We start from the raw sequence: 12561 nt of genomic DNA on the forward strand, positions 1-12561 counted from the left end.
GATTGATATGGCACCATTCAGAATACAGCAGCTAGGCAACAAAAATGGAACTGAACATTAGAAATATAACTTGCCTCCTCTGGCTTCAGGTTCATCTCCAAACACTATTCAAGCACTGATGCTAAACTTTAAAACTGTACATGGTGTGGGAACCTGTGCACCTGAGGGAGCATTAACCTGTCTGCACATTACTATCTTTTTCAGGTGCTTCTGTCATCTGAAGCAAGTGCCTGTGGAGAAGATACCCTGAATTGTGGAACTTTATTGCTATAGAGGCTAACTATGAAAACACTCATTTTTTTTGCATCAGGTGGAGACTATAAAACTGAAGGATGTTATAAGGTACAAATATTTTCTAAATAAACAAGTAGAAATGGGCTTTTCACTGTATTTGATAATTGTATTTTGTGATATACCCAAGCATCAATTGGTGGGGATGGGTGGTATAAAATTACATTTATTACTATCACACAGGAGACTGGATTTCTAAAACAATTTCCTAATTCTGCAAGTGAACAGATGACCATGTGAAAGGCATACATTCAAACAACAAACAAAACCCTTGCTTAAAGCAAACAAACAGGAAGGACCTCACAACACACATTCAATTTAAATTTGAACTCTAGAAGCTGGTTCTTCTGTTATATGAGCAATATATTGTATTCCCTTTTCTCATCCAAAAAGAACAGCCACTATCTTTTTTTCTATAGAATTAAATTTTTATATTTAAGTCTCCACACAGTAACAATAAACATTTTTGCAAAGAATCCTAGCAGGTGATTTATTTGGCGGCCTGTGTGAAGTGAGCTGCCACTTTGCTAAAAATTTGACCATCCAAATGTGGAACAAAGCTGAAAATCAGGTCAGCACTTGTAGTAAGTCAGAGGAATGTTTCAAGAGTGTCAATAGACTTTTGGCAGATGAAATGATCAAAATGAAGCCAGAAATGCTCACAGTTCCTTTTTTATTTTTGTGTGTGACCCTTTGTGAGTTGCAACAGCGAAAAAAACACTATTGAGAAGCACTAAAAAGAAGGCAGAATACGATAGACTAGGTAGGTGCAGAATGTGGCCCTCAAGGCACCTGTACTTTGCCACTATTAATGTCTCAGCTAGCTGGCAAATTCTGCAAAGATTATTACAAACCGGAGCCATTTTCTATTTTAGGGTAGGAAAAGGAAGGAAGCTAGCAAAACAAAGCTATGAGATTGGGTCACACCCAGGGAATGTGTGATCACCAGATCTGATGCGACAAGGTCACATGGAGAATTATGTCTCCCCTTTGTTGCCATTTCAATGGGAAGAACAGACTAATCCCATGGCAATTTGAGCAGTTGCCTAGTGACAATATTAAACAAGACTCATGAAAGCATCAGGATCTTCCTGAAAAGAACATGAGAGCAGGCAAGTTGTGCACATGTGTAAATGAGGAGTAGTCACATGGAGGAGAGTGAAAGAATATGCCATTGGATCCATAAACAAAGCAACAGAGGGGTAAAAAGAACAGAACTCTAGATTAAACAAATGCCTTTTAGATTGCCTGCAGAAGTACTTGTGCATTTCAAGGCACAGAGGTCTTTAGCCTAAACAATGATCATTGATCACACTAATCATAGAATGGTAGAGTTGGAAGGGGCCACAAGGGTCATCTAGTCCAACACTCTGCAATGCAGGAATCCTTTTCCCAGCGTAGGGTTTGATCCCATGACCCTGAGGTTTAGAGTCTCATGCTGTACTAGCTGAGCTATCCCAGCTGTATTAAATCAGCTGCATTCAGAAGGATCAGTTCAAAGACTTTCTGTTTGGTGCTTCAAGCCTCTTCAGATACTTCCAAAGCTACAAACAGAAAGGGCCAAACTAGACATGATGGGATCCACCATGCTAACGGCTCATGTCTGAAAACAGGGTATGCAAAGTGGGTTTTACAACAAAAGTTGAGCTGAATGCTCCATCTTACTCTGTTGCCACATACATTTTTATCCCAGCCTGGCTGCAATCACAAAACATGTGAGAAATGATGGAAAGAAACAATGTTTGAAGTGATGGAGAGTGAGTGGGTGGTGGTGATGGTAAGCAATCGTAGGGATGTTATTTTCACCCACGGGTCCCTCTCATTGTTAAAAGTGGACACTCATGGTTTTAGATGAAAATGGGGCAGACATAAATAGCCAGCTGTGGCTGCTACTGTCACATCTAGCTTGGTCCTGTAGTACATGTTTTAACATGTGATTTTGTTAAAGTGCTTATCTCTGGCTAGACCATGCTCCATTATAAACATACCTCTAAGCAAGCATGTTTAGGATGGGGCTACGAGATACTGTTTTTTCTAAATCTGAAAATAAGCCACGTTGAAAGAAAACATTTTAAAAGTTTAGCCTATACATTTGTAAAGTTTGTTTTTCTATCATATATATTAAGCACAGATGCAAAAAGAAGGAAAAAATAGTACCTTACACTTGAACACAAATAACATTCCATATACATATATATATATAACTTTAGTAGAACCAACATTATTAATAGAAGCTGACACAACTTCCCTCTAAATTTCAGGGCAGATGTTTGATTGAATTTGACATTAGCCCTGTAAAGCACTAGTACTCACATCAGTTCTTGGGGGAAGTACCATAATATTTTGATTCACAAAATAATTGGATGCATTCATAAGGATAATACTGTATAAATGCAGTTCTTTAAAATAGCTTTGCCAAGTAATAAATGTTATCAATATCCCTTTGTTTAAATATGGAGAACTGCATAAACAAACAAGAACTTCTCTCATATTTACCTTAATGTGTTTTACACATCAATTTTAGTAGGAATTTCTGAGTAACACTCTAAACCTGAGCACACTTCTGTAGGGCAAGACTTGTTGAACAAAGTGCAATATGCTTTTGAATAAATAGGGGACACGTGCTTGGCAAGTCCCTCTGAATTATTTTCAGGAAAATATGCCTCACCTAGAATAGAAATCTGTCTTGCAGTCTGATCCTGTGTACATTTTCTCAGAATGCTTCGGAGAAGTAAATAAACACTTCCATGAAAGTGTGTATGGGATCGATTCTATTTTTAAGGCAATTTTTTTGGGAGGAGGTAGAACATACACTATATAAGGAGGGAACCAACATGAATGTTAACACCGAAAAAAGTAGTACATGATCAGACAGAGGTATGTGGGTGTGACGACTGAAAAAGAAAAGGAATCCGGTTACTTCGGTATGATGTTTCACATGTGTTGCGGCTGAACAAGCAGCAAAAAAGGCGTCCACCTTGGAACAACGAAAGAAGGACAATGTCTGCCCTCTGAAATACTGCTTACATTCACATTTACGTAAATTTGATGTAAATAGGGGTGAATTTAAAAGGAGAGAGAACTGTGGCATAGACGCCGCTGCGGTACGCGTTGAAAACCCTGAGAAAGAGAAGCGGGTGGGGGAAGAGAAGGGAGAATCCGTGCAGCCCGTTTGGGTGGGTGGAGGGAGGGCGGTCTGGAGGCTTGCAAATTCCGCGGACCACAATGACAGTTGTAGGATCAGGTAACACCCGTCCTTGGCTGAAAGAGGCGGGGGGGTGCTTAGGAGAGGTTTAAGCACTGAAAACCTCGCGGGGGGGGGGAGGGAGCAGCAGGTGCCGGGCTTCGTTTCGTATGCCAAGTTGCCTCCTTGGTCGAGCATGCAAGAGCCGGGAGGAAGGCGAGGACGGCCACGGCTTCTGCGCTTGGAGGGAGAGGGCGGTCCTGGATGGAAAAGCAACGCTCCGCGCCCACTCCCCACCCCTTTTAAGGGATTCAGACAACCGGGCCGCGGCCGGCTTGTGTTTTTGCGCGGCGGCCGCCGGGCACGCCAGACTTCAGGGACACCAAGAGGAAGCCCGTGCCGTGCCGGGCTTGGGAGCGACCCCCGCGGCATTCCGCACGGGGCTTGCCCCCAAGGGAGAGCGCCCATGGAGGGGGGAGCCGAGGCCCTCTGAGGGGGGGGGCAGGCGAGCCACACGCAGGTTCCTGCCTCCACCTCATTCACAAGGATGCTTGCCCCGTCTGGCCGCGGCGAGACCGTTATAACAGCGGGAAGGACAGGTGCTCCTGAGAGGAGGGATCCCGCGAGGCAGAGGCCAGCAGGCCCGGGAGCAAAAGACAGCCTCGTTGCGGGGAAAGTCCCCGCGTGAGGCGACCGGGGCGGGGCTTGAGGGCGCCCGCGAGCAGCGCGCGGGAGGGTTGAGGTGGCCGCGAGGCGCGCCAACTGCCGAGCATCGCGCTGCCATAAGCGGCTGGCTCGGCGGTGCTGCGTTCCTGTGGCAAAAGGACGACACGGCTCCGCGCGTCAGGAGAGCCAGCGGGCGACACGTGCACACTACATATCGCAACCTCGGTGGGGACTGAACGCGAGCCGAGCAAAGGAGAGTTCGCCAACGGGCGCGTGTGCCTCGAGCTCCTTTTCCCCCACGGAGAAGCCGCTCTTCCCCCGTGCCGCTTCAAGGGGATAGAACAAAATTACTCTGGTTTCTCGCTCTGCGCAGGCGCACGGGGCTCCATTCAGCCTCGCCCCTCCCATTCCATTCCAACGCTTGGGGAGAGACAGGGAGAGGGGCAGGGCCGCGGCACAATTGAAAGCGCGCGCGAGGGAGCGCGCGTATCCGTATCCCTCTAGGCGCATGCGTCTTAGAACCGCGACACAACCAGGACTTCCCCCCGCCACCGGCACGTGACCGGGCCCCGCCCCAATGTAAGATCGGTGAAGTAACAAGAGTTTCTTTAAGGAGTTTCTAATCTCGTGCGCTCAGACGATTTTTCGTGGAAATTCGGCGGTGGTTGGGGGGGGGGGAGAGGCGCCAGCCGATGGTAACGCGCACGCGCGCCAAAAGCAACAACACCTTACCCCCCCTCCCCTCATATACATGTCGAACGTAAAAGTAGTCTTAAGGCGGCGGCACGAGATTGCTCGTGCGCGCGCGCGCCCCCGTCACACCGAAGCAGGCACATATACAGTATTGCGTTGCGTGTGTATATATCCGTGTGCGCAGCGCCGCCGCGTTCTTTTTGGCGCGCGGTAGTTGGAGCTCCCCCCCCCCCGCCGCCGGGTTCCGCTCTGTTCTTCGTCAGGCGAGTCCCCAAGTCTCTCAGTAGGGGCGGGGCGGCCTGAGTCCGCCAAGTGGCGCTGCCGCCGCCGCCGCCGCTCGCTGATTAACGGCCGCCCCGCCCCTGCCTCCTTCGCTGCTGCCGCCCCTCCCCCGCGCCCTCCCCTTCCCGCCGCCGCCGTTGCTTGCCTGCTACTGCCGCCGTCAGCGCTGAACTGAAGCGAACTCCGGAGCGAACTGAGGAGGAGAAAGACGAAGGAAGAAGAGGAGGAGGAGGCACCGCGGCGGCGGCGGCAGGACAGAGACTCGCCAGCCACAAGCAAACGGCACCAGCGGGAGGGGAGGGAGGCAGGCGGAGCGGGAGGCGAGGCGGCGGCATCACCACCACCACCAGCAGCAGAAGCAGCACCACCGGTGGCCGGGAACAGCCTTACAAGCGGCGGCGGCAGCGGCGGAGAGGACTCCTCGCGAAACAGTAGCCAAGCCCGCCCCCCGTTTGCCTGCCTGCCCGCCTCCCTCCCTCCCTTCCCCGCCGCGGAGACAGACCAGGGGGCAGCAGCAGCGGCAGCCGCGCCGAGGAGAAGGAACCGCGGCCAACGTCTGCGTGTGCGGCGGCGGGTGAGAGGAGGCGAAACGGGCGGAGGCGGAGAGGGAAACACCGGAGACTGCGCCGGCCGCGGGCGCACGGCGCTGTGGGGAAAGGCTTCCCGTGGGAGCGGCGACTGGAAACAGGGAGAAACGGCGGCGGCGGAGGAAGACTAGGGCGCAGCCCTCCGTGGTGGAGGCGGAGGGGTTGGGGGGGTCATCGAGTTTCCCCCTCTTATTTTTTTCTTCCTCTCTCTGTCTCGCCCGGGACCCAGCGGCGTGTGCTTTGGTGGCTTCTTCGTTGACGGCGCCCCCTTTTCCCCGCTCCCTCGTTTTCCTCCTTCTCACCCCCCCCGGTTTTAGGGGGGGAAAGGCCTCCTCCCCCCCTCGCGCTTCAAGCCCACATAACACACACCCCGTCTCTTTCCCCGCCTGGCGGGCGCCCAGTGCGGTGGTTGGGCGAGTGCTGGTGCGGGCGCTCGCTCGCTCTCTCCCTGCGCTTGGAATATGGTTGGGGAAATGGAAACCAAGGAGAAGCCCAAGCCGAGCCCCGATTACCTGATGCAGCTGATGAACGACAAGAAGCTCATGAGCAGCCTCCCCAACTTCTGCGGGATATTCAACCACCTCGAGAGGCTGCTGGACGAAGGTAAATGCACCTCCCCACCCCCACCCCCGAAAAATCAAGAGCAGCTCTCTCTTTTTAGTCGTGGCTGTGAGAGGAAAACGGTTGTTTCTCTATTGGGCCTCTACACCCTATACGGGATCCCCTTTGCCCTTCCCTCTCCCGTCCCGAAACGGGGGGTAGACTCTCCTCCCTTTCAATGGCGTCTTTCGGCCTTTCCTTCCCCCGTAAACAAAGGGGAGAGAAGCGGGAAGTCCCTTCGCAGAAGTTTCGGCCTTTGGGGACGAGGCGCTCGGGGAGGGAATAAAGTGTGGCTTTGTTGCGTTCCCTCGTTTTTTCTGCGTAGCTGCGTTTTTAACCGAGGGGGAAACGTCGCCGCCTCATTGAGGGGGGAAAGAAGGGGGGAGGGGAGCGAAAGAGCCCAGGAGGTTGTTTTATTTTGGAAAGGGTGGGAAAAGAGAGTTCTGAGGATTACGGTAGAAAAAAAAAGTACGAAGGCGAAGTAGGCCGGGTGGCATGATTCATAGAAGTACTTGTGAACGAGTTTGCAGCCCGAAGAAATGAGGAACGGGGCGCTCTTGTTGTCGAGATTTGACTGGGAGGGAGGTGGTGCAAACCCATTGCTGAGACTGGAGGGCTTAGCTCTCTCCTCCCCTGTTGGGTGGTTTCTCCGTCACAAAAAAGGAGTTTGTGCTTCAAGTTTGTGAGTAAACAGACTAAACTTTACTAGGCTTTGCCTTGGAAGAGTTTACACTGGAGAATAAGCGACTCGAGTGTCAAGAACAAAACGCCAGTGGCGTTGTTAAAATACCCACCGCACGTTCCAGGCCATACACCTAATCCTCCTGTTCCCACTCCCAGTCTGTAAAGTCACTTTTGTGGAATTAAGACCTAAGTTTTTACTGTAATCTGTGGTGTAACTCTTAGCACACTTCAAAGTTTTTTGGTTTTTTTGTTTAAAAAATCCTAATTGTATGCTTTCAAATGGCTTGAGGATTACACCCAAAGGCTTTGCAAAACAGTGCTCTCTTGTCTTATTTTTTAATCACGTGTTGACTTCACTTGGATCTGAACCTGATTCCTTCCCCTCAAATCAAAACCCTGTCCCGAGAAATCATGTTTTGGCGTCCTATGAATTTTATGGGGGTAGTTTAAAACTTCAGTAGTTAGATATGAAAGATGTTGACATCTAATTTCAGTCATGGTTTTGGGTATTTTATTTTTCCAATTGAGAAAAGTTTATGCATAGTTTAAAATGGCCTTTGAAGGGTTTGTCTACACTTGAATTGGAAACGCCGTTAAGCATTTGTTTGATGTAAATAGTTGTGGGATGTTGATTTACAAACTGGAATTTTATTTCTGACTCTTGTTGGGATAACACTACTATAAATGAGACAGACATTGAAAGGATGCTATTTAGGAAGTAGCTTCAGATTCCGTAGTATGAAATTAAGATACGAATTTGAGCAGTAGCTTCTAAAGTAACTAAATTGAGCACAGTTATAACAATGGATTGAAAAAGTTACTGAATCATCAGTTTGATCTGGAAAAGGGAGGCACAGCGACTTTGTCACAAGAACAAAAGAGCAGAACATCTCTGGTGTCAAAAGGATATTTCAAGAAGAATATGTGAGGTCACTGAATCTTTTGAGTGTGGTATAACCTTGGAACTTTGGAAGCCTTTGAACTGGCATCTCCCCTCCCCTGTTTTGTGCAAGTCCAAAACAAGATCTGAAAGTTATCTAATTCAACAATCAAGCGGTTTCTTGTCCCTCCCTTATTTTTCTCCCCTCTTCCCCTCCCCATCACTTTCTGGATAGCTCAAGGCAAAAGTTCAGCTGCCCCTTTAATTCTTTCTGCCTTTTCCTGTTTGTGTTGGCTCCTGGGTGGAAGAACTGCAAATGCTGAAAACTTTCTGGAATGTTGAAAAAATGTTCCATGCAAATTAAATGAATGATCTAAATGTTTTAATATTTGAACACTAAGGGGCGCCAGTTCTTTCTTTTTGGAAAAAAAAGATTGAAGATTTTAAGGCTTTTAATAAACATTTTTGCCAAAATTGGCAAACTTAAACAGAAAATTTAAGAAGTATGTGAGATGTTGAACTTAAAGCAAGCATATTCACATATACTGTGCCTTTAGGTTTTATGATTGTGGTATAATCCCCACCCCCTTCTCAAAATATTGTAGAAAGGTTTGTGCAGTAAATGAGTATCTGTGAAGTAATTACAATTGCTGTTTAGTCGCTTGCTAATCATGAAACAGTTAACATTTTTACTTCTGGATTTATTAAATTGTATTCACATTAACAAAAACTAAGAAAATATTCTGGCAATTTGATAGTTTTGTAGAACAGGAGGCAGAAAGTTTGTTTCCCACCCTCTGTTATTATTGGTATTTGGTGGTTATGTCAAGCTCAAAGAGTGTAAAAGGTAGCTAGTAATATTAGGGCTTGGAGCATTCTAATGGAATCTATACGTATTTGTGGAAAACTGCAGATAATGTCTGTATTTTTATAGGTCAGTTGATTGTATGGGTAAATAGCAATACCGTCCAAAATATTCTACATTTAATCATGTGTATACCTTTTCATATTCAAAGGTACACAGAGATAAAGCTTCAATAATAGTGTAGATTCTCAAAATCATTGATTTTTGTTTTATTTATAAACAGCAGTAAAATTATGTAAATTAACTTAATAAATATAAAGCTGCTTTTCTATTGGTTTATGGGAGCCTGTAGGAAGTGGAGGGAAGGACTTTTCTTAGGTTAGAAGAACCTTTTGTTTCCAGCAGTTGTCTGCTGAAAGTATTGCCACAAATTTTAGTCATGTATGCATTTTTTAAAGAAAGGAAAAAGTATATTTTTATGTGAATAGCAACTTGTTGAATTCCTTTTGTTTGTCTCCCCTTGTGTTATGAGTACACGGGGATTAAATATTTAATAAAGATGATGCTGAGCAAGCCAAATATCACGCTTCAACTGGAGATCGGCAAAGATATGTTCAGCGTTCATTTATGTGAGATTATTACTAGAAGCCCATATCCAGGTAGGATGAAGTTTCATTGACATCTATGTTAATTTTTTAAAAAAAAAAACAAATCTAAAATGAGTACAGAATGGCACTGTCACAGAAGCAAGATGTTTAACCTTCGCATCATGACTAATGCTACTGCCGCATAATGTATATATCTTCTTTCTTTGGCGATCACTCGTAGCCGAGTAAGATTGTCTTCCATGAATATGGTCCTAACAAGTGTGTCCGTAGGTGACTGTGGAGGCCAATTCTGGATCCGCACAACCTTCCACAGTGGAGACAGGTTTCTGAATAGAAATTGGAGCCAAACTTGGTATGCTTTTGTTTCTGAGTATTCAGTATAAAAGTAGCCATTTGGATTTTTTTTTAACCAATTACAAATATTAGATTGAATCCCAAGTAATTATGGAGTCTACTCTGATGTAAACACCATTCAATTTAAGGGGGCTTACTTCTAGCTAAGCCGGTATAAGATTGCAGCCTTCGTTTAACCTGAAAACAATAGGATGTTGAGACCCATGTTGAACTAATAGGCTGCAATCCTGTGCACATTTATCTGGGAGTAAGCTTCACTCAGCAAACTAGTGCTTGCTTCTGAGAAAATATGCAACGGATTGCACTGAGTCTGGATCCATCCCACTACATAAAAGCTATTCAATTTATAAAGCAATTGTGTGTGTATTTATTTATTTAAAGCGTGCTGTGTGTGTGTGAACAAAATTCTATGCATTAAGCATGTCTACTAAGAATAAATTTCCATTGAACTCAATGGAGCTTGCCACCAAGCAAGCTTTAGTAAGCTTATTTTAGAGAAAATGCTGTTTTTAGCTGGCTTCTATTTTAACCTTAAATGATTTTGTTAAATTGATAGTGAAGTATGTGCTCAGTCTCTTACATATACAGTATTCTTGGAACTTTGTTCTGCAGGATTTTTGTTTTCATTTTTGTATGCAATATTTTCTGTAGAAACTTCAACTGAATTGGAAGATTAAATTACATCTTTAATAAATTAGGAGTACAATTCAAATATATAAATAAAGGCAAGAGATAACAAAGTCCCCCATCCTGCAAAACACAATTTAAAATTATGATTGGAATTTTCCTATTCACGGACTTAACCTAATATGTATTTGCTCTTGTTCATTTGGGATCAGTGAGGTAGATACTGTACAGCTCTGGCCTTGACTCTTCTGGAACCCTTTGTGGGTATTTTCCACCAATATTTCTAGTGGCGGGGAGGACTTTTGGCATTGTTTTCAAGCGGAAACATATATATTCTCTGTCAGAACTGGACATTCAGGAGAATTTTTTTTCTGAAAAGATCTGTAGGAAGTAGCCCCCAAATTTTCTATAACCTTGGCATAGCAACATGCATGTCTTTTGTAAAAATTGTTCAAAAGCTTCAGTGGAGACAAACATGGAAATAAACAGTAGCAGCCTTCTCAGATAGATTATCTCAAACTTTGATAGTGTGTATACTTGGCACATGTGTATTTTACAAAAGTCTCTGCCCTTCCTCCCTCTGGCATGTTTGGCAGCCTTTCTGATCCCTCTTACTCATGCAGAAGGTCAGGTCTGCAGCTGGTGTTCAGTCAACAAGTGTTCTTGAAGAAACCGTAAAGAACTTTGAATACCTCTCTTCTTGATATCTCCCAGTTCACATCCCGTCTTCAGCAGAAGTTTTAAAAAGAATACAGTGAAAGGGAGGTATGAAGCCTCTTTAAGTGTATAGTGTCCAACAATTTTGTCCTGTTATGTGCTTGTAGAGCGGAAATTTTCCTCCACTGTGTGCCCCGACAAATCTGTTCTGGCAGTTTTTCTAACTCTTCAGAGCAGATTTGGGGGTGCTTGGGCTATGTGTATAGAGAGAAGTTCAATTGCGCAAACAGACTGGGGATAACTTGGTTGAATACAACCTTATCTAGGCTGAGTTCAGAATTTGAACCACTATAAGGAGCAAAACCAGACAAAAACAAAATAAAAGAATTATGTACCAGTTTGTTAAATACTGTTAACTGGATTCTTAAAGTGGCACAAGACCCTTGCAAAACTCTGGTGTTTCATTTGGCATAACTCATTTTAGTCACTTTCTGTTATAAGAAAGTGAGTTTGAGTACCAGTTTTGTTTTGAGGGGAGGAAGCTGATAGGCAATCAAGCTTCCAAACACTTCCAGATATTTTTACAATTTTATAATGACACACTGTGTTCGTGGGTGCCAGTGTGTCTGCCAGTCCCTGTTATAGCTCCTGTGAAAGGTCTAGGTAAATAGCCCATCAAAAATCTTTAACGCATGGGAGATTGTTTGCCTTCCTGCTTCAATCCTGTTTCTACTGGAAGCGGGTTCTGTATTGAACACGTATCCTAAAATATTTCTATGTTTCAATTGAAAGCCAGGCCTGGACACCCATGTTTTTTGTGTTCTGAACATAGGAGAGGTGCAAAGAGCTCTGTCAGTGCAGCAATGGATAAGAAAGGTGCCATTTCTGAAGATGGGAGGGTGGACATGCCTACACTTTTTGTGGCTCTCTCATTTTCTTTAAAGGTGGCAGCCATTTTGTGCTATACCACGCCCCTATAGCAACCATTTTGTGACTGGTGTCCACTGCACTTACTCAGAATTCCAAATGGTGCCCCCTGGCCCAGAGAGGTTAGTGGCCTATTGGCTACAAGCTATAGGCTGCCATTTTTACTGCTCCAAAAATAACCAATGCTAGCACATTTGTAATTAAAACTTTTAAAAAACTTAAAATGTTTTATAATTACAAATGTTTTCATATACAACAACATTGTTTACATTTTTCAAACTTACCTAGATCTGTCTTGTTCTATATTACATTTTTCAAACTTACCTAGCTCTGACTTCTACATTACTGAATCTTTCCTGCATTTACAGTATTTCTCTTTATTACATTCTGTTTAAAGAAATGTGTGGGATTTAAATAGGATGTAAGAGTTGTGTTTGAAAGTTAGACTTGCTCCTCTAGTTACTAGTGTTATACATTATAAATTCAGGCTGCTTGATGTATAGAGTAATTTGCCAGATGCATGCAAACATTCTATGAGGCATACATGTTATTTTTTTATTTTTGTACTTACCTCTTCTTAAACAATATTCACAGAGTGGTTATGCTTTCCCTAAATGGCTTATCCTTTGCTAATGCTTTTCCTAAATTGAGAAGAAATATTTGATATAATTGTTAAATGGAAGAAACACCCTTTATTTAGAGAAGTGTGATTACAT

General features: G+C 44.6%; 1 protein-coding gene across 22 annotated transcripts in view; it reads left to right on the forward strand.

Annotated features, from left to right (window-relative positions):
• Nucleotides 1-434: 434 nt before the first annotated feature.
• QKI (QKI, KH domain containing RNA binding) overlaps nucleotides 435-12561 on the forward strand; it is a 116853-nt gene continuing 104726 nt past the window's right edge. For 18 of the 22 annotated variants that reach the window (XR_014524404.1, XR_014524405.1, XR_014524406.1 and 15 more), the window contains exon 1: nucleotides 435-6306. Coding sequence is in view for 13 of the 22 variants with exons in the window: in XM_083496612.1 (XP_083352738.1) it covers nucleotides 6165-6306 (142 nt within the window). In the remaining 9 variants the exon portion in view is untranslated. Of the gene's footprint in view, nucleotides 6307-10857; nucleotides 11027-12561 lie in introns of those variants that run through there. The other 4 variants (XM_083496610.1, XM_083496609.1, XM_083496608.1 and 1 more) reach the window with 2 other exon arrangements.

This window comes from Podarcis liolepis, assembly GCF_965112155.1.
Source record: "Podarcis liolepis genome assembly, chromosome: 3".
Classification (NCBI taxonomy): domain Eukaryota; kingdom Metazoa; phylum Chordata; class Lepidosauria; order Squamata; family Lacertidae; genus Podarcis; species Podarcis liolepis.